Source organism: Phacochoerus africanus, chromosome 3, assembly GCF_016906955.1.
Source record: "Phacochoerus africanus isolate WHEZ1 chromosome 3, ROS_Pafr_v1, whole genome shotgun sequence".
Taxonomy (NCBI): domain Eukaryota; kingdom Metazoa; phylum Chordata; class Mammalia; order Artiodactyla; family Suidae; genus Phacochoerus; species Phacochoerus africanus.
Window position 1 is genome coordinate 147,205,988 of NC_062546.1, and position 23,680 is coordinate 147,229,667.

At 33.4% G+C, this 23,680-nt stretch overlaps 1 protein-coding gene across 3 annotated transcripts in view; it reads right to left on the reverse strand.

Annotated features, from left to right (window-relative positions):
* Window positions 1-1,008: 1,008 nt before the first annotated feature.
* Window positions 1,009-23,680, reverse strand: part of LNPK (lunapark, ER junction formation factor) — an 82,908-nt gene continuing 60,236 nt past the window's right edge. For 2 of the 3 annotated variants that reach the window (XM_047772928.1, XM_047772929.1), the window contains exons 9-13: window positions 21,910-22,122; window positions 13,604-13,709; window positions 12,016-12,086; window positions 11,165-11,335; window positions 1,009-3,394 (exon numbers count right to left, since the gene is read on the reverse strand). In XM_047772928.1, the coding sequence (XP_047628884.1) occupies window positions 3,162-3,394; window positions 11,165-11,335; window positions 12,016-12,086; window positions 13,604-13,709; window positions 21,910-22,122 (794 nt within the window). In that variant the 3' untranslated portion in view covers window positions 1,009-3,161. Of the gene's footprint in view, window positions 3,395-9,530; window positions 9,615-11,164; window positions 11,336-12,015; window positions 12,087-13,603; window positions 13,710-21,909; window positions 22,123-23,680 lie in introns of all 3 variants that reach the window. The other variant, XM_047772931.1, reaches the window with a different exon arrangement.

Below are 23,680 nucleotides of genomic sequence, written 5' to 3' on the forward strand. Positions count from 1 at the left end.
TAGTTAAGATACAGAAAAAGGGATGAGTGGACAGACTAGTTTTGGGCTTGAATAATGGCACTACTAGAAGAAATGAGAAACACAGAAAGTTTGTAAGTTTTGAAGAAGAGAACTGTGTCCATTTTTTAATAAATTGATTGGGAGAGATGTTCCAGCAGGCAGGTGAATATATTGCTCTAAAGTGAAGGAAAGAGATCAAGGCTGGAGATCTGAGAATCAGAAAGACAGATGTTAATTAAATCCATGAGGGTTGATGAGAGCCTCTAGAGGGAGAATACATAGAGCTAAGAAATGCTGACAAGGTAGAAACTATGAAACAGCAACATTTAAAGGATGGGCAGGGGAAGGGAAGCCTGCAAAGGACACTGAAAGCGCCAGAGGAATAAGAAAACAATAGCATGAGAACTCTAAAGCCAAAAGAAAAAAAAAAAAGTGTTTCAAGGGAGTACTCAATAATGTCAACACTGCCAAGCAAGTTATGAGAGTTTTCACTGGATTTAGCAACAAAGTCATTCATTTACACAATAAATGTGTTCGGCATGTAAGGCCCTGGAGATACAGAAGTAGGTAAGACAAGAGGCTTGCACACACAGACTTTACCTTGTGAAGAAATACAGTAAACTAGTAAACAGATGAAGTACTTATACATTATGATAATAAAGATAAAGTGACAGGAGAAAAAGGCAGAGGCTGGTTTTAGGTACAGAGCTTGGGAGGGCATCTCTCTGACCAAAGAAGATTTAACCTGAGATCTAAAGTGGGAAAGGGTTTAGGTTCATCAGATAATTGTAGCCCAGAGGCTACAACATAATGTTGGAAGAGGGATGGAGAAAAAGCCAGACCATGTTTGTAGATTATGCTGAGGGTATGGTGAAAAAAGTTTAGATGATGACCTGTTGAGCATTAGTAAGTAAGTAAGTTAGTATCACTCTAGCTAACAGCACTTAATAGTTTGCTTTTCCTCATTTACACTAATGTCTTAATAACCAGAAATAGGACATTTTGCCATTCTTTCAACCATTAGCTGTTTATTAAAATATCAGAATAGACTTTTCTATTTTAAAGGGTACTATATGATTACAGCATGTTACCAGTTGCATTAATTTCACTAATCCCCCTTTTAGTCTTCTACATTTTTTTCAAAAATATTTCTCATATCTGCTTGATTATATCATTAAGCTTTATTTCTGAGTTACTCCTCATTTTTCAATAATGTACATCAGAATTTGAATGTTTTATAACAAGAAGACTCAGCAAAGGTGTTACTAAAATGTAATGGGCAAATAATGCACTAAAAAAATGTGATAGTGTTCATCAAAACATAAAATAGGTTATATTCTGTAGTATTCCACAGTTTCAGGTTCCTATTTCCTTAACCTATGCATTTATATACATGTATATGATAAAGAAAAGTTGATGCAGAAAACTTTGGCTTGATTCTGAACAGCTGATTTATATGTTCATATTGTTTTTTCATTTTCTTATCTGCAAGAGGAAGAATTTATAGTCCTTTCATATTTCACAAGGACATCAATAGTATAAAATGCTACCATTTACTTAATATCTATTAATTATCAGACAGTGAGCTAGGCACACTACACAAATCATTTTTAATTGTGCCAATACCCCCCAAAGTAGGTATTATTCTTCCATTTTACAGAAGAAAAAAACAATCTCAGAGAAGTCAGGCAACTTGCCCAAGACTGCAGAGCTGGAATTTAAGCCTAGTCCTATACTCTTGAAAACTCTGGTCACTCACTATACCATGATGCCTGAGACTATTAAGACATTGGGTTCCTTAAAAATACCTATCAGATATAATATTAGATCATAAAGATGAATTTTAAATAATAACAAATTATATTTTATCAAATTTTTAATAAACTGTACAATTTAGAAATACTTGCCATATACACCATTCCTATACATTCTTCCTTTTGGCATAACAACGTGATTTCAATTTTTTTTAATAATAGATAAAAGGAAGGTAGAAAAGATAATAACATTTGTACTTAAAGTCCAAGAATTATCACTCTGGGTCAAAAAATTTTCCCAGTTGATGCTTAACACACATATTAAATCAAATGAACTACCAGTAAATAACTGCCTATTCTCACAAAACTATGTCTCTCAAAATTAAAAACTACAAATGGCCTAATCGCTTCCCGAATGAGAAAAATCTAATCTCTGATTAGAACCTCTAAATGTCACTATTTCTCTGATTTTGAAAGGCAATAAGTGTGAATACAAAGATCATAATTTGCACTCAGCAGAATCTGCTGATTTATTGAATTGTGAGCTCCTCCTCCTAAGACTTTTCGGGTAGCCAAGTCATCCTCAAGATACTGTCTGAAGAAGTCTAGATATTTAACAAAAGAAACTGCTACCAGATCATCTTTATTTTCCTTAGCAAAATACACACAAGAGCACAAAATTCACTTATAATATCATCATTATTTTACAAATATAAATAATGTTCAAAATTCAAGTGCAGTCAAATGCAGAGATATTTCCTATACGTTAATATGTAAACATAAGCTAATTATATACATCAGGTACCTCTGGCCCAGGTGCAAAATAAGACACATCCAAAAGTAACACTGCACTTGACAGCTCAACTGCATTCTTACTGAGAAAACCAATGCCTATATTGTTACTGTAATAACTTTCACACCTCTTAATATAAATGCCTAAATAAACATTTCACTCCCTGGCAAATATTTTAAGAGTTAAAATTCCATCCACTTTAATGATGAAGTATTAAAAATCTTAATTGTGTATCATTCCTTAAAACAAACACTATTAGAACTTACTCCTAACCAAAGTTCTTCCTATGTCAAAATGGATAGTATTTACAGGTCACAAATAGAAAACAAAACCTCTATCATATTTTTTACTTTTAGAAGGGGAATAAATACCTAAAAGCTGTCTACACAGTGTGGAGTTTTGCACATTAAAAAGGGTTTTACTGTACTGATATCACTTACTTTTAATTTAAATACCCAGTAGACGTAACTTTGACATACTGAAATAAGCAATCTGAATTCAAATGATATCAAGCATGTCTTTAGAGCGGGGGGGAAAGAAAGCACCACCTAAAAAAGCAACAACTGGCATCAACAAGACTACAAATATCAGTTGAAGGCACGTGGAAGCATTTACTACATTGTCAATGATTCTCCACTTAGTTCAGGTTTAGGAATAGCATCAGCTCTCGATATTGGTGATTTGGCTTCATTCATTGCGGTTTCCTCATTCTCGGTCTCTTGCTTCTCCTCTGGTTCCTCTGTGCCAGATGCTTGTTCAATCACTTGGTTTGTCTGCTCTGTATCCAGTGTTTTGTCATCTGTTTGCTCTGTACAGGTATCTAGAACACCTTGTTCTTCAAAAGATTCTGAAAAGATAAGAGTTAAGACTTTAGGAATACCCAAATGTTGAAACTACTAAATAAGATTAGCATATGCATACATGGACTAAGAAACAGTAGAATGGTCTAATATTATCCTTAAAATCTTTAAAAATATGTACTCAACTCCCTACATCCTACCATATTTGAATTGGTATGAATGAAGGAAAAAGAAAAAAAAAAACCTTAGGGGAAACAAACCCATACCGTAAGACCCCAATATTTCATGAAATACACAAACTTTCATAATATTTAGGAACTTTCCTAAAGATGGATTTGAAAGTTGAATGTCTAAATATATCAAAGTCCCAACAGAATTATCTGCTATAAGACAAATGCTTAGCAAACAAAGCAAATGCACTGACTCCCAGATTACGTTTCCTGAAGGAACTTGTCTCCCCTGCACCCAGGCTACCCTATGACCAATGTGCGAATGTGTACCTTGTTGTTGGGTGTGAACTAGTAGGTCTAGGTTGTGTGATCTCCCACACTGATTTACATCTCTATTATCCAAGGGAGGTCTAGATCCACCTTTTCCAAGGGCAAAGCAGGCCTTCCCTCATCCCTCTACTAGACAAGGCCTCAGGCTTTAAACTTCTGAGTCAGATAAAGGAAAGGGTCTTTTGCCCCTTCCTCCATAGCAAAAGCCAAGTTAGGGTCTTGAAAATTTATTCCCTTTAAACTCTTTTTTGAGTTCCATTAAATTCAAATATCTTAATAACAATTTAATAATAATAATAACAATTTTAATTCTTTAAAGTTTAAAGAACAGGAGAGGGAAAGGAATGACAAGAGCAGAAAGCTTTGGCTTTGGGCCACCCAATTTCCAAATCAAAGAAAAACCTAACTCAGGTGTTTCTGTGTTTTGTTTTTGCAAAAAACAGCAACTAATATTATTATTAGGAGAAATATGGTTAAACCACATCAGCTAAACAAATAAGCAGACTTGCATACCCTCCCAGAAGATCCCTTCAACATACTACAAATGTTATTGATCCAAAAAATCTGGAGGAAAAGTCTACATTACTAAAAAGTTCTGGTTTAGTTCTTTATATAGTACAAGCCAGAATTTTGCAGAATAAAATTAATTAACAGTTTTGCAAAGAAATTATGTGCTATATACACACATGTTGACATGGTGGTCTTACAAATTCATGGTTTTGCCAAAGCAGTTATAATTAATACAAATTATCTATATCTCGTACACTCTATGCCAAAACTTGAAAAATAACTTTATCTCTTTAAATATATATTTAACACTGTAGTTTACAGAATTACAATGTCTTTCTCTTTTTTATATATACAGAACAAGAGGCCAAAATTGCAGTTTAGGGATATCCAAGATAATGAGGTTTTACTGTATGAAAATTTCACATGCTCGCAAAAAAGTAGTGAGGAATGTTCATATGTCACAAAAATGCTATTTTTATCTTTAAAGGAACTTAAAATGGCACTGCTGCACCACTTGGAATCTTACAAAAATCCAAAGTAGAAAAGCAGTAGGTCATTTGAGTTGTGTTATTTGAATGTTCCAGTGCTCAAAGGAAAAGCAGAAAGTGAAATTAAACGCTAAGGACATGTACAGATCATTTCTGCTACAAGGGCAAGCAAGTTCTTCAGTGGAAAACTGCAGGAGTCACCAACCATTTGTAATTCTACCTTCAGAGAATTTATCCAGGGCAGAATCTTAAGAGTCATGGTTTTTCACAAGTCTCTGGCCATAGAGCAACACTTACTTGCCAAGAATTTTACAACTGGTTATAATTTAGTGAGCTTTCCAATAAAGTCACAAGAAATGAAAAAACAAAGCTTAGGATCCAGAACTCAACTCATCAATAAACATGTTTAAGTGAGCATAGGCACACAGAGTTTGTCATATTCTATCTGACAGATTTCCTCAGCACTGAATTTAAACAGGACAGGTATCAAAGTTCATGATGTATCATATTAAAGCTTTGTGATATAACTATTTTCAGAAATAGACACATCCCTAGTCAAATGCAATTTAATTTAAAAATTCTAGGGTCTTTACAGATGGCCAGCAAACACATGAGAAAATGCTCAACATCGCTGATCATAAGAGAAATGCAAATCAAAACTACCATGAGATACCACCTCACACCAGTCAGAATGGCCATCATTAATAAATCCACAAATAACAAGTGCTGGAGGGGCTGTGGAGAAAAGGGAACCCTCCTGCACTGTTGGTGGGAATGTCAACTGGTACAGCCACTATGGAGAACAGTTTGGAGATACCTTAGAAATCTATACATAGAACTTCCATATGACCCCACAATCCCACTCTTGGGCTTATATCCGGACAAAACTCTACTTAAAAGAGACACATGCACCCGCATGTTCATTGAAGCACTATTCACAATAGCCAGGACATGGAAACAACCCAAATGTCCATCAACAGAGGATTGGATTCGGAAGAGGTGGTATATATACACAATGGAATACTACTCAGCCATCAAAAAGAATGACATAATGCCGTTTGCAGCAACATGGATGGAGCTAGAGAATCTCATACTGAGTGAAATGAGCCAGAGAGACAAAGACAAATACCATATGATATCACTTATAACTAATATCCAGCACAAATGATCATCTCCTCAGAAAAGAAAATCATGGACTTGGAGAAGAGACTTGTGGCTGCCTGATGGGAGGGGGAGGGAGTGGGAGGGATCGGGAGCTTGGGCTTATCAGACACAACTTAGAATAGATTTACAAGGAGATCCTGCTGAGTAGCATTGAGAACTATGTCTAGATACTCATGTTGCAACAGAACAAAGGGTGGGGAAAAAAAAATGTAATGTATACATGTAAGGATAACTTGATCCCCTTGCTGTACAGTGGGAAAATAAAATAAAATAAAATAAAATTCTGGGGTCTTAAATAAGTAGTTAATACAAAGAGAAGAAGTATAATACTTAGTTTTTAAAAATGTCTATATAGGAGAACTCTAAGAAATACCATAAGCTGTCATAATTAGAAAATAGCATTATATACAAAATTTGCTCATCAATACTGTATTGTATTTCAGAGAATATACAGAAGACTAAAAACTGATAAAATGATGAGTAGGGTTTGAAAACAATCAAAAATCCTACTAATGACGATTTTCTTCCCCTAGGTTAATTTGTAGAACAGTAATTTTAGTAGCAGTAACACTACTAAAAAACTAGTATGTGTCATGATGCCTATAATGCAAACATGAGCCAGTCTAAATGACACAGATATGCAATGTTTGGATGCCAGTGCCATTTTGTGAGAGGTCATCTCAACAAACCATACGTGAACTAGGTGTGCAAGATTAACAGAGAATTGTATATTAGTTTAATAACTAAACCACAGAGCTTTCTAAGATTATTAAATATATTCCAAAAGTCCTTACTTTATGGGTATCACTTGCCTATTCTAATAAAGACGGAAAATTTTTTCTGTGAAGTTGTTTAAATTAGCTTGGTAGTATAAAATACATTCCAAAGATGTCAATATTTGGGCATAAAATACTGAAAGAAAAACTAGCCTTTGTGTTCACACTAATTAAACAGGCCTACCTACACTCCCCTGTGCAGCACCAGTTTAAGACTAAAACTGACACAAATTTACCAGAATGACCTAATTCCATCTGTAAGAAAATTTTAAATCATCTTTGACATTTGTAATGCCAAGAAAACAATATATCAGAATGTGATAAAACAAAAACCACCCATGGAACTTGTTCCTTTCCCTTCTCCTGCCCCTGCCCCCACTCCCACTCCAATATTCTTGAGGGAAAGTGTTTTCCACAGAATTCTAACAATTGGATTCCTGTTGTTTGGGCAAAGCTTCAATTCAGCTAGACAGCTCAAACTCATAAAACTGAGTGTAACTGTGTAACGAATACCACTGGCCTCACCTATAAACCACACACATGCAAAAACCACACCTTACCTTTAGGTTTTTATATTCTACCTCTTCAAAGAATAATTTTCTAAGAAAATTAAAGAATAGTCTAGCAAACAACTTCATGTATCTCCGAAAGAAATACAATTATGTATTTGCTCCACAGCAAAATACAGAATTCTATTTAGATTATGCCTTCAAAAACCCCTCATATTTTAGTGAATTCACTTAGATTCTTACTTTCTATCCCTTTTTATAATAACTTAGAAAAAAATTTTGCCTTGCTAACACATCAGTATCTACCATATGTGTAGACTATACAACTTAACAAAAGGAAATCTGTTAAATTAAAATGGACAGTTTGTCTTTGAACTCACAGATTTTAAACAGTTTTTGCAAGATTTTTCTGCCTTAAGAAAAATAGCCAACTTATATTTAAGGAACAAAGACATGTATTTTATCCCAAAACTCAACTCAATAGTGCAATGAACAAAATTCAAATAAATGATAACCACCTATGAGAAAATAGCTCATTTTAAACACAGAGAATATTGTTTAATTATTTACCACTGGTGAAGAAATCCATTAGATGGGGAAGAATGTCATTTTTTAACCAATAATGTAAAACCACTAAGTGAAAGTGTTTTGAAAAGAGAATCAAAAGGCTGAAAGATCTCTAAAAAGAACATGCAAAAACACACTACAGGTGAATTTACATCTTGAGCAAGCTATACATAATCAAAAATAAATAAAGGTATCAGCTTTTTGGATCTGATAAATACACAGAAAATAAATTTACATTATCAAATAGTTCAACTCCCTAAAGCATCATAATAAACAATACTAAAAATAGAATTTTCCTAAGTTCAGCATAACCTAATGGTAACAGTATATATTGCTTAAAGAAAGGAAGGGAAAAGCAAGAATCAGATTATCAAGATAAATTTCACCTATGTAAATTTTACTTGTTATTTTTGATTAGCAAAATAATATTGAACAATGAAAACGGTAAGATTTTTCAAACTTGTTAACTTCAAATCACTATTCCAAATCACTATACTGGAATACCAACAGTGTAGAAACCTCAAACTCTAATTATTACCATACCTAACAAAAAGAATGCTAGTTATCAGTTATTTAGAAAAGCACTTTAAAAAAAAAAAACTGATAACCCACTTCAACATGGCTTAGCAGAGACTCAAATATACTGTACTATTCATTTCACAATAAAAGAAACAAAGGAACCAAAAAGCAGTTCATTACTTTGGCATACCATATCTAGTATGCTCTTAGATAAAATGACAATCCCTTGACAATACTAATTTCTTATTCTCTCTAATACTCCATTACCAAAGCACCTGGACACATAGTTCTAGAAAAAGTCTAGGAATTCAAATGAGCAATTAATAGGAGGAATTTCTTCTAGGTCTCTTTCTTTGATGAAAACTTTACAAGAGTTCATATGTTGCCTTAAAAAGTAATCCAAAAATTTCAAAAGCCTTGTGCCTCATCATAAACATACAATCTTCCAGTAGTAGAATCAAAACTTAATTTCAAAGTCTTGCATCATAAATTGAAAAAAAAAAGGTTTCTTCTATTAGTTCTAGATTCATACAAATAGTTATGGAATATTTGTTGAAAAAAATTCAGATGGAAGAAAATTACCTTTGGTTCCATCTGTAAATTCAATAACATAATCACCGCAGTTTCTGTTGCCATCAAAGAGCTATTTCAGTACATTAAAAAATATATAAAAATTAAAACAAGACAGTTTTTCTTTCAGATCTCAAATTTCTATACCAAAAATGTAGAAATCAGCAATCTAAGCCCTTAATCACACTGGCTGTCAGCAGAGAGGGGAGCTGATTGAGATGGTATGCTCTTACTTCATAGTTCAATTTAATCGTAAAGATACACCACCAGCATTCCAATAAATGCAACTTCATCTGTTCATCAGAAATACTTCCAGTTATTTACCAATGGAATCCAGCTTGGAGATGATATTTGTATGTACATTATGGTGTTGAGACAGGAGTCTTGGAAAAAATTTTCAGTCTTCTAGAATACCAAAGAAGTAAAAGGTGCTCATAATGGCCATTCTGATGAATCCAAAGAGAAGAATGAAGTTACTACTTTAGAGACTATCTTAACCAAATGGAATTGTTGCTTCAGTTTCTAGCACATCGGAGTTATCACACCCTGCTTCAAGTTTGTCTTCACCTACTAACATTACCTTATTAGGGTTGAGTTTGAGCCAGTTAGACTTCATTCCGGAGATAATCTGACAGAAAATGAGACATCTGGGGTATTGCTCCTCCTAGATTAGATGAGAAGGAAAGGTATAGCTGGATGTTGTTTGCTAACTGTGCATCTTGACCTTAGCAGAAGATATAAAGCATGGGACTCATTATCAAGATTTCTATTTTATTGACCGTTTTTTCTTTCTTTTTTTTTTTGTCCCAACTATTGGCTTTCAAATATTCACTTTAGCTTTCATAAGCAAGGTTATTCATGGAGAGGACTTCAATTTTTCCTCTAGGCATCTTCATTATGGCATTCTTAAATTTTCAGTTCCAAGAGGCTGCAATGGCAAGGCGGATGATTTGCATGTGACAGCATGCAGCTCAGAGCATGACTTAAGCAAAAGAAAAAAACTGATGTTGTGTTTGGAGTCGATGTTGCAGACTTGGAGAAGACGATTACATTGATTCAGTGTTGGAAGTATATAGGCCTCTTGTCATGGCTATCTGTATTCAAATTCATTTTGATATTTGTTAGTAAGCCAAAGCCAAGCCCAAGTAAACACACATATTTTAGGTTACTCTTCAAAGTTTAATAAGAAAAAGAAAAAAAAAACTCAAATCTTCTACTAAATTGCTGATATGTGAAAAGTCACTGTCTCATATAATACTCTCAAACTCTCAGTTAAAGCAATTTTTCCACTACTCAGTGATTTTATAAAGAAATCAAATACATGTAAATGCAAATTCCTAGAAGTTAAAAGGATAAATACTGACTGCTAAATAAACTGTGTGAACTTCCCATACAGATTCTTTTTTCTACAACAGGTGAAGCACCAAAATGTCAGGGCCTGGGTCATAATTTTAGCAATCTTCATAATTCAGAGCTGCTAACAGCTCCTCACCCAATATTAATGGCAAGAAGTAGCTGGCAATTAATAGACCTTCCATCTCATCTTTTCCATTTTTTTCCATGAAACTTCAAGAATTCCTAAAACAGAATTGATAAATAAGTTCTAAAACCCAATGAAACCTGCTAATAAATTGTTTCTCTAAAATAAGGCTGTTTTATAACAAAGACATTCATCAGCAGTGTTAATCCTGCAGACCTCGATATATTGTTTTAAAGGAACACCAGTCCTATCAACATTCATCCAAAGCATGTAAGGATGACTTTCCAATTCCAAAGTTTCCTGCCCTCAAGTAACTTCTGTTCATTCAAATGGTAGGCACAAACCTATTTTTTATCAACATGAATTACAAATCTTATAAGAAATTTACCCTTATGAGTAGTTTCATAATTCTCATAATCTGCTTCACCTAAATTAAAAAACAATCCCATGAAAACATTACTAGTTAAATCTCCCAGTAGTGATTAAAAGAGGCACCTCCATAAACATTATTTACCTAGCTGTTTCTAGATGCTGCTTAACACAATATAACCTGCAATTTTAAAACTGAAACACATCATACTAGTTGTATAGGAGGCCACAGTATCAGAGGAATAGCTGATATATGCATGCTGAAAAATCTGATCCATTCTTGTCTAAAAGTATTATGCTTTTATTGCTAAAGAGCAAACATTATTAAGAGACAAAATAATTATTAAGAGACAAAATATTCATACCTTCACTGATCTGATTCTCTGATGAAATCACACTTCCCGAGGGCAAGGAACCAACTGTACTTGAGGCTTCCAGTGCCTGCCTCTTCTCAAAACTAAACTCTGGAAGTCTTGGAGCCTGAGGTCTAGTTTTTCTTGCAGGATTCAAGAAAAAACAGTAGGCACAACGAAAAGCTGTCGGGAATTAAAAAATAAATAAAACCAGAAACCAAAGAAATTTTAAGGACCAATCAGGTAACTCTCAAGATTACTTTTACAAATAGCCAAAGAACTCTTCAAAAGTTCTTTATCCCTTGTGACATTACATGTGGTTTTAATAATATTATGGCAGATGTTCTCATCAAAGTTTATTTTAAAGCATACTTTCTAATTATTATTAGAATTATAATATTTTTAAAGAAGAAAAGATGGTAAGTCACATAGGTTAACTAATAGCAAAAACAATATTAATAATGATCTAAATGCATTATAGAAATTCAACTCCAGATACAATATTTTTAAATAGTAACTGCACATGAAAACATTCTGAGGAGCTTTGAAAAAAATGGGGCTGATGCCTGGGCCCCAACCCAGATCAATTAAAGCAGATTATTTGTAGGTGGGATGTGGGCACCATAATTTCTAAAAGCTCCTCAGGTGATCCTGATACAGAATGAGTTTGAGAACAACTGGCCTAGAGGCTGTATATTGTCTGAAGAAAAAAACCTAGGTTGTCTTTCCTGCTTTGTTCTGAGTTCTAAAATATGCCTGAACAATATGTACAGTACATAAAATAAAATGACATTACATGGGAGCTGGCACAGAATGAAACATTTAAGAGCAAAATATTTAAATCTAACTTCAATAATTCTTACCAATATATTCAAATTCTTCTTTCAAAGCCATGCCATTGTGAGAAAAACACTGTTGACATATCAGGGCATACCTACACCAAAAGGAAAAATGAACGTTTTAGTTATAAATGCAGACAAAGCCCATGGGAGAGGCTACTTTAGCCATCCAGCTAATTTATACTTTAACATAGCTAAATGTGTCATAATAGATTAGATGTTACTTAGTAAACAATAAAAACTCCTCAAACATGACAACAGCCAACATTTCACCTATTTTAAAATATCCTTTATACATCAAATTAAAAATAAACAACAGTCAAATGAAAATATTCTTACTAATTAAGCAGAAATATATTTGATAACAGAACACTTAAACATCAATGTTTCCTATATATACATCCCTGAAGTTGACAGACCTCAAATCTGTGGTCAGATATACTGGAAAAGATGAAACCTCTTAGAGATTCACAACGAATATTACTGAAACCTCTGAGAAGTCTTGTAGTAAAGAAATGAATTTAATTTTTAGTCCAGTCCAAAAATTAATTTCTGTATATCATGATTCTTATATCTATCACAGTTACACTTAAACATCTTCCTTATTTTCTGTTTATATAACCCTCTCTGTTCTCTGTGTACATACTTAACAAATACTTGACCCTATCAAATAATTCTGTTTTGAATAACAATTTTTACATTAACATTATAGTCCCTTTATTAAAATGATATTAACCAATAACTTTGTCAAATATCTACTCTAGTATCCTACGAATTATTTAAAAGCCTACATACTATGAGAATTGCTCTGCTCACATCATACCTGTCTTCCTAGAGTTATTATAAAGATCAAGTAAGATAACTGGAAATGCATTTGGAACTTTAAGTACCAAATATATGAAACTGTCCACACTGTTATTAAAATTATCACCATTATTAAGCCCAATACACTATAAAACGCTGTTTCTTACAATCTATTAATTTTTCACTATTTGCCTGTTCTTCAACTTTAAAAGATTCAATGAAATTATTAGATTTCTCTAAAAATAATCTTACAGTAGGGTTATAACATAACAGAGTTACATATTTTTTGTTATATATAATCTATTTTAAAATATTTTATCTGGGAGTTCCCGTCGTGGCGCAGTGGTTAACGAACCCGACTAGGAACCATGAGGTTGCGGGTTCGGTCCCTGCCCTTGCTCAGTGGGTTAACGATCCAGCGTTGCCGTGAGCTGTGGTGTAGGTCACAGACGCGGCTCGGATCCCGCGTTGCTGTGGCTCTGGCGTAGGCCGGTGGCTACAGCTCCGATTCGACCCCTAGCCTGGGAACCTCCATATGCCACAGAAGCGGCCCAAAGAAATAGCAAAAAGATAAAAAAAAAAAAAAATTTTATCTAAATACTTCATCCAAACTACTACTGAAAAAATAATTGCATATGTACTCTTTACAGGGCTACAAAAATACTCCACATGGTCTAAAATCAGGAAATAAGAGCTACAAAATTTTAGAGCATTTAGTGTATGCATGCATGCACGCACGTGCGTGCACTCACACACACACCCTAATAAACTTTTCTTCATTTTCATTTATCTAGTAAATAAACATCACCTGTTCTGTGGACCATCACCAACTAAATATTCAACAATTCTATCCAGAGCACCTCGTTCTCGGGGCAGAATGGGTCTTGCTAAAGGTGGACCAGGAGGATGAAGACCTAGTAAATAAATAAATATAAATTTCATATGTATAAAACACATTTAAACTTTTAATTCAGCTACCAAGAACTACCTCTGCTCGTCAGAACTTTTAAATGATTTTCAACAAAACAAAAATATTATTATTAATCTCTGTATTCAATTTTTCATTAAAAAATACCGCACTACAAAAAATATATTTACATATGTGCTATATTAGAACCAGCAACATAATCTATTAAGGAATAAAACTATGTTGAGTTCTGTATAAATTAACTTTTTAAATGCCTAGTCTCTTAAAAGCTTATGTAATAATAAATCAGGGGACTCTCACTTTGGACCATAAGAGAGTAACCAGGATCAGATTTAACCTTTCCACCTAAAACAGCTAAAATACTCTGTAAAATATATGATGCAATCATTTTAAAGACACTAGATATCAGGCAGTGTAGGATTAAGATAAGATCCCTGAGAGACAAAAAGTAAATAAAATGAGCCCTTCAATGGCCCCAGCTTACTGCCTAGAGAGTTTCTAGGTAGCAGCTCAGGCAGGTTAAATCCAGGTGAAATACATTAGACTCCCTGAGTTGAGGCGATAAAGCAGGAACTCTGGCTAGGCCAAGGTAGGTTGAGTTCACTGGAAATAGTACGAGGAGCGAGAAAATGCATGAAGCAAGAACACAAAAGATCTGCAGAGGATGCATGTGAGGAAACTACCTAAGGACAGAGAAAGAACTGCCCCCAAATACTAAAGGTATTTGTGCTCACATGGAGCCCAAAATATCACATGTTCCCACTAGCCAGGGTGAAAACTTTCATAACCCACAGGTCATTGGGTAAGTATTCAGAGGAGCTTTGTTTAAGAATATAAAAATATCCAGTACCCAATACGGTAAAATTTACAATGTCTGGCATTAGATAAGACATTATTAGACAAGCATATTAGCAGGAAAACACAACCCATAATGAGAAATCAATCAAAAGTGACCTAGAAATGACAGAAATGATAGCATTAATAGACAAATACACTAAAGCATTTATTACTACTATATTCCATATGCTCAAGAATCCAGAGGAAAGATTTAACACGTTAAATAGAGCAAGGAAAAAATTTTAAAGACCCAAAGTGAACTTCTACAGATGAAATCTACAATGCCTTGGATTAAAAAAATCCACAGGTGAAATAAATAGCAGTTTGGACACCACAGAAAAAAAATATTAGTAAACTTGAAGACAGCAATAGAAACCATACAAAATGAAACAAAAACTAAAAAGATTTTAAATGAACAAATCATCAGTGAGCTGTGGGGAACAACCTCATGCAGCCTAGTATACATATAACTGAATTTCAGAAGAGGAGAGAGAGGGAAAGAAAAATATATTTGAAGAAATAGTGCACAAAAATCTTCCAAATCTAATGAAAACTAAACCCACAGACCCAAGAATATCAACAAATCCTAGGCACAAAAAACATAATTTTGCACCAAGGCACAGCATAATCAAATTGCTTAAAACCAGCGATGAAGAAAAAATCTGAAAATCAATCAGAAAAAGATATATTACGTAGAAAGAAACAGACAAGAGTAACAGATTTATCATCAGAAAATAAGCAAGCCAGAAGACAATGAAACAGTATCTTTAAAGTTCTGAAAGAAAAACTATAAAATTAGAATTGTGTATTAATGAAAATATCTTTTTAAAATGATGGCAAAATGAAGATTTTTTTCAATGACATACAAAACTGAGAGAATTCAACACTAGCAGAAATGTGCCACAAGAAATGTTAAGTCCTTTAGGCAGAAGGAACATTATATCAGACAGAAAGCTGGATCTACACAAAAGAAAGAGGAGTACCTGAAATGGCTACCATGTGGGTAAATACATAAAACCTATTATTTAAATTGCTTTAAAAATAATAGATGGTTTAAAGAAAAAGTAATACAAGTTTCCTTTGCTATCAAAAAGTATCTATGAAAGCTTTTGTAAGCCAAAATGGCATAAACTGAAGAAGCAATTACCTTAGCACACATCTTGCTAATGGACGCACAAAATAAATTGAGATAAAGCACAGATGCCCACAGACAAAGTTCAAAGCTATGGCGGCTTGACGCTGAGATGCTGAGTGTAGTTCCCAGGGAAGGAGCTTGGTGGTGCCACTCTTGCTGCTCAGGATGTGCGCTGCCTCTATTAACGACTTGCTGCAAAACAAATGCTGAATGCTATTTTCGCTTTTCACCCTTTTTGCAAAAGCGAAAACCCTCTTCCAATTTATTTCAGTTAGGGCAAACAGGTATTAACATAGGTCTTTCTTAAAAGCAAAGTGGTGGAAAGTGAACTTTCAAAAAGCAGGGCTTATCTGTAATTCCTTATGGGCTTTATAACACATGTATAAGTAAAATGTATGACAAATATAGCACAAAGGCCGGGAGGAGACATATGTAAGTATATTATAGTTTGATTCTTAAATTATACATAAACTGATATCATATCACTTGAAATGAACTGTGACAAATTAAAGATATACACCGCAAACCCCAAAGTAACTGCGAAAATAACAAAAAGCAATAAAGCTAATAAAAAGGCAACAAAAAAGACAAAACAGAATTATAAAAGATATTCAACACACAAGAAAGCAGGAGAAAGGCAATAGATGCAACAAACAGAAAAAGAAAAAAAAAACAGTAAAAAATTTAAACTCAAACCTAAACATAGCAATTGTTACATTAAATATATGTGGCCTGAACATCCTCACTATAAGGCAAGGATTGTCATAACAGATAAAAAAACAAGACCCAATAGATGCTGCTTACCAAAAAACCCATTTTAAAATATAAAGACACAAATAGGTTAAAAGTAAATGACAGGGGAAAATATATAAATATACTAACACTAATCAAAAGAAGTCTGGAGCACCTGTATTAATAGCAATCAGAGTAGATTCTGGAGCAAAGAATAAAAAGAGTACTATCATAATGACAAGGAGTCAAGTTATCACAAAGACATAATAATCCTAAACATACATGTGTATCATTACAGAGCTTCAAGACAAATGAAGCAAAAACTAATAGAACTACAAAAAGAAACAAATACACAATTATAGGTTGGAGATTTCAATAACATTCTCTCAATAATTGACAGAATAAACAGACAGAAAATCATTAATGATACACAACACCATCTACTACCAACTTGACCTAATTGACATTTATAGCCATCCTACCCAATAGGAATAGATATATATTCTTTCCAAGTGAACATAAAACATATACCAAGACAAATGATGTTTGAGACATAAAACAAGTCTCAATACATTTATGAATATTCCAATAATACAAAGTATGTTTTCTGACAACAGAATTAAATTAGAAATCAGCAACAAAAAGACATCAGGAACCTACCCAAATATTTGGAGACTAAATAATATACATCTAAATAATCCAAAGTTTAAAGAAAACTCCAAAAAATTAGGAAGTGAATGAAAATTTTTTAAAATAACATATCAAATTTATGATATGTAGTTAAAGCAATACTTAGAAGAAATTTTATACCATTAACCACCTATAACGCTAGAACTACAAAGAGAATAGGTCTAAAATCCATAAATTCAGCTCTCACCTTAAGAACCTAAAAGGAAAGAGCAAATGAAATCCAAGGTAAACAGAATAAAAGAAATTTAAAAAGATCAGAGAGGGAATTAATGAAAGAGAAAACACCAAAAAAAAAAAAAAAATAGAGAAAAGCTGGTTCTTTGAAAAGATCAGTAAAAAATGATAAACCTCCTAACAGATTAATCAGGGGAAAAAAAGGAAGATACAAAATACTAACATTAAGAATAAGAGAAATGGCATAAATCCAGATAGTAAAGGTATTAACTGAATAATAAGGGTATGTTATGAATAACTTTGTGCCAATAAATTCTGTAAGTTAGATGAAACAGACAAATTCCTTGAAAGACTACCAAACTACTACAACTCACTAAACAAGAAATAGGTAACTATGCAAATGTGCTAAAATTTTGTTAAGAATTTTTGCATCTATATTCATGAGCAATATTAATCTGTAGTTTTTCCTTTTAAAAAATTGAATTTTTATTTAAAAGAAACCTCTGCCACAAAGAAAACACCAGGCGCAGTAAATTCAATCTATAACATTTAAGAAAGAAATAATATCAATTCTACACAAACTTGTCTGTAAAACTGAAGATGAGAAAATACTTTCTCATACTGAGGCCAGCATTACTCTGATACCAAAATGATACAAAACATTATAAGAAAAAAATAAAAACAAAAGCGCAAACCAATATCCCTAAGGAAAATTGATATAAATATTCCTAACCAAATTTCAGCAAACTGAACCCAACAACATATATAAAAAATAAAATGTCACAACCAAGTGAGATTTACTCAGGAAAGTAAGGTGGTTTAACATCTAAAAATCAATGTTAGAATATCAATTATATATTTCACCACATGAACAAATGTTTAAAAAAACAAAAAAAAAACAAAAACTAAAGCCCTACATGAGCTTCTCAATAGATACAGAAAAAGCATTTGAAAAAAATCCATCATCTACAACTGATTTAAAAAAAAAAGCCTTCAGCTAACTAGGAATAGAAGGGCACTTCTCCATCTGATAAAGGCTACCAAAAAAAACAAAAACAAAAACAAAACCTCTATAGCTTACATCAGCCTGAATGGTGAAAAAGTAAAATGCTTCCCTCCTAAGATCAGCAATAAAGCAAGGATGTCTGCTCTTAGCCCCTCTATTTAACACTGCTAAATAGGTTCTAGCTAGTGTAATAAGGCAAGAAAAAGACATGAAAAGAATCCAGATTTTAAAGGAAGAAGTAGAATTCTCTTTATTCACAGATAATGTGATAGCCTGTGTAGAAAATACTATGGAATCTATAAAAAAGCTATAACTAACAAGTGAGTTTAGCAATATTACAGGACATGAGCTCAATATTCAAAAATCAACTCTCTCTCTCTCTCTCTCTCTCTCTCTCTCTCTCTCTCTCTCTCTATATATATATATATATATATTAGCAAGGACCAACTGGAAAGTTAGTAAAATATCACCTACAATAGGATCAGAAATATGACATAATTAGATGTACATTTAACCAAAAAAGATAAAAAACCTGTATGATGAACACTGTAAAACACCATTGAGAGAAACTAGAGAAGATCTGAATAAGCAGAGCATATATTGTGCTCATGTAATAAGTTAGGCAGCATCAGAGCAGATGAATGAAGAGTGGGGAGTGGAGGAATAACATGGAATTTACCTAATGATTATATCATATAAAAATAGTGACAAAAATTAAAGTGTTACACATTCAAACTTTATGAATTAGAACTCCACAATCTCTGAAAACTCCAAGAGACTATTTGCAGGAGGTTCTCTGAACTGAGAGACAACACAGAAAAGGCACTGAGAAGAAAATGAGAGAATAAAATATGATGTTTGCCTTTGTAAAACAAAGCTAGATAAGAGTGAGCTAGGCAGCAATGGAGGTTTACGTAGAGACCTTGTAGAGACTTTGAAATAAAATGAGGTCTTGGAAAAAGCCCTGCAATACAAGGATAGAAGGTTTTCAAAATGACTGTGACAAAAACTTTTAAAGCATTCAAAAACAGCTTTAGGGAAGCAATATTTTTTAAAGATAAGAAAGAGATGTGCTTTGTAAATAATCATAAATCTGAAAGCTGTTACTGTCTTAAAAAGGGTAAAAGATGTAGAATTACAGCTAGCAAATGATGACATTTTGGTTCTAGAATAAGTTCTCAGTATTACAAATTAAGTAAATCAAGTATATTTTTCAGATTTCATCAGATATTGGTATATTTGTACTAACAACATTCAATCATTATCATCAAAAAATAAACGTGAATGCAGACATTAAGTGTCATCCCTCATTATCAAATAGACCTTGAAAGCATTTAAGCCTACTTAACTTTTGCTGGAGTATTTTACTTCTAAACGTATAAAATGGAAATGTCGGGGAGTTCTCATCATGGCACAGCAGAAACAAATCCAACTAGGAACCATGAGGTTACGGGTTCGATCCCTGGCCTTGCACAGTGGGTTAAGGATCCGGTGTTGCCATGAGCTGTGGTGTAGGTGGAAGACGCGGCTCGGATCTGGCATTGCTGTGGCTGTGGCTGTGGCGTAGGCCAGCAGCAACAGCTCCTATTCGACCCATAGGCTGGGAACCTCCATATGCCGTGGGTACGGCCCTAAAAAGACAAAAAGACAAAAAATAAATAAATAAATAGAAATAAAATGAAAATGCCCATAAAAGAATCTGGATACATGAAACAACAGATTTCATAAAAATATCCTATCACCTTTGCATGCTAGTAACTTTTAAAATAACACATCTTAGTATCCATGCTGTTAGGTACAACAGTAATTAATACAAACACCAAGAGCAATCATTGTAGGAATACTGGTCATTTTTACACAGCTTGGCAAATTATCAAGTACCTGCTGGTTATTAATTTCCAAACATATGGGAGCCCTGTGGTAATACACATTAAATTGATTGTCTTCCACAAATAGGGCACAATGAAAAAATGAATTATTAATCTCCTCTACAAGAAGTCATTTAACTCATATTCATATTTTTGGCAATGTACAACCTTAAATAGAGCCTTTTACATAGAAACTAATTAAAATTTTTAGTAAAATATGTAATATTTACATGATCATGAAATGGTAGGCCATTGTTCCTGCTATAACCCTATTCTTACATGGGCTATAATATAGTTTTTATTACTTTATATAAGTTGCTAAACTTTCATTTCTTTAAAACTAGTTAAATATATAAATGTAGATAATTCATACATTCTCATGAAAATGTTCTTTTCATTAAACAACTAAAAAGTTAACAAATCATGAGTATCTCAAATCAACCAGATAACAACTGAAAGATGAATAACATTTCATCAATTTAATCTATTCAATTTCACAAAAATACACAGCTGCCTTGAGGATAACCATTACATCAAGTTTAAAAGTATTTTTTCAATTGAAAGTTATGATTTGTATTCATTTCATTTGTAGCTATCTCTTAACGTATTTAAAATTTAATAATTTTCTAAAATCTTACCCTGCCTTTTTTTTTTGGCCACACCCACAGCATGTGGAAGTTTCAGGGCCAGGGATCGAACCCATACCATAGCAGCAACCCAAGTAGCTGCAGTGACAACACGAGATCCTTAACCTGCTACATCACAAGGGAACTCCTTACCTTGTTTTTTTTAAAGAAAAAGCAGGGAAAAAAATACTGTGTTAGTAACATTTAGATTGCTTACTGATTTTATTACATAAGTGTCCTGAATACCTGATATCAACTACTGACTAGCTTAAAAATCATTATAAATTATGTGAGTAATTTGTAATGAAATATCAAAGTAATCTAAATTAAAATTAAATATCCTAAAATAAGATAAATAATTAACTATCATAGTCAAGAATCTACATAAAATATGGAAATCTACATAAGATAATGTGATCTACTGAAGTAGTGACTTCCATAAATCGAACACACTCCAAAAGAAAGCTACCAAGTAATATAATCTATAATACTCCAAAAATGGGATCTTCCCCTAGAGATCTACCACACTGAAAAAAAGAGAATCCAAAGAAACGAAATAGTAATAAAGGTAGGATTTTAATTCAATAGGTTAAAATATCTGTTGGAAAATATTAAGGTTCTAGGGCTTAAAAAAAGAGAAATCTACCAAGCCCGCATTAATATTAGTAAAACTGTATACCACGGCACATGAATATTCTTCCTGAAACAGGTTAAGTAACTGTCATATTTAAAAATATATACGAAGGGCTTAGCAAAAGGCATGAATATATTATAAAAGTGTTCTCTTCTATCCTCATTTTATATAAATCTGGAGCCATTCTAAAGCTGAATATAAAAAGATATGCTATACTGTTGACTACAGAATACTACAAAGTTTTATTGCCATTTAAACAAAGAAGCCATAACAGTTAAATGAGCTCAAGAAATAGGCTTCAGTATCACAAGGTGCCAGCTGTAAAGAGTTATGGCTAATTGAATATGGAACTCCTGCTTAATCAGATAACTGCTCTGCTATTTCCAAATGAAATGCCATTTCCATACTGTCTGAAAATGGCCTGTTTTATTGGTAACCAGAGAAAACAATATAAACTGTAAATAACATTAAGTGCTCTGTTTACCCATTCCAGGCACTGAAGTAGCAGGGGATCCAAGACGTCTTGGTAACACATTTGACGATAGGGCTGGAGTAACAGCTCTTTCTGGAGGTCCACCAGGGGCTGAAGTGTCCTTTGGTGGTCCAGGAGATACTGGAACTTGTGGAGGAGTGCCCTGGCTAGAGTCCGCTGTTGTTGGAGAAAGGTTTCTTTGAGCTGCAGTTCGCTGACGAATCTCTGAGAATAAGAATAAAAAGTATGTGTGTGTGTGTGTGTGTGTGTGTGTATATATATATATAGGTTCAATATCCAATACATCACCATAAGCTAATAACACAAACAATTTGCATTTAATAAAGTTTTGTAGCACTAGAAAGCATCTATAGGGTCAAAACTGTTTGTAATAAGAAATTTATAAAATGTGACATTGAAAACAGTATAAATAGAGTATTACATTTCTGAACCTACAATTCAACTGCATATATACATTTACACAACAAGCCTTGGAAGTTTTCACTAATTCTGATAAATATTCAAGTAACAACTGAAAGATATTATCATAACCTGGTGAGGATTATTATAAAGCTATATGATGCATAACTGGGTATTTTATTTGAACTTATTTTGAAAAATAGAATTAGTGAAAAATCCAGTGAAAACTGCAGAATTGTTTTTTCAAGATAAAAAAAATGATAATGCTAAGAAATGAGGGAGTAAGTATATTCTGGAATTATAGAATAACTTATGAGGGAAGTAATCTAAGCAATCATAGAAATGCTGAAAAAGTTTTTTGTATTTTTGTTTTTTTAGGGCCCCACCCATGGCATATGGAGGTTCCCAGGCTGGGGGTCAAATTGCTGCCAGCCTACACCACAGCCACAGCAACTCCAGATCTGAGCCTTGTCTGTGACCTACACCACAGCTCATGGAAACACCAGATCCTTAGCTCACTAAGCGAGGCAAGGGATTGAATCTGCACCCTCATGGATACTAGTCAGATTCCTTTCCACAGAGCCACGATGGGAACTCCTTGAAAAAGTATTCTTTACTATTAAGTACCATTCCCATTCTCCTTTATACTATTGCTATCTTTTGGGATAAACTTTTTTTGCCAATACATTTAATAAAGAAAAGCTTCCACTCTACATAAACAATGTATTATCATAAATTAAGTTGCAAAAATGACAAGATTTTCTGCCACAGGGGTTGGTAACCTCTAGGCTGCCACCTCTTTTTGTAGTTTTATTGAAACACAATAATGTTCTTGTTTACATATTGTCTCTGGCTGCTTTAGAAGAGTTGAGTAGTTACAACAGAGACCATATGGCTCTCAAAGCCATTTACTATATTTACTATCTGGTCCTTTACAGAAAGTTTCATGACACCCCCCCCTCCAATCACATAAAATTCAATTATATCACATTATACCAATAACTTACTTGAATGTCAATGGTAAGATTTTAAATAAAGAAGCATTTCTAGTTTTTTAATTCTACATATCACCTTAAATTATTACAAATACTGAAAGTATACACTAAAACTAAAGAAGTTAAATTTTAACTGACACAATTGGTAAAAAATGCATACTTCCAGAAGCAAAATACTTTAGATTTAGACTCTATTTTACAGTTAAAGATTTTCATGAAAAGTTCATTGCAGTCAAGAGTACAGCTTGAACATCAGATTTCAGTTTACTAGTTAAGAAACTGGGCCCTGTAGTCAGTCAAAGAAGTCTGGTTAGAATCCTGGCTATAGCTACATGACCTCAGATGGGTTAACTTTGCTAAGCCTCTGT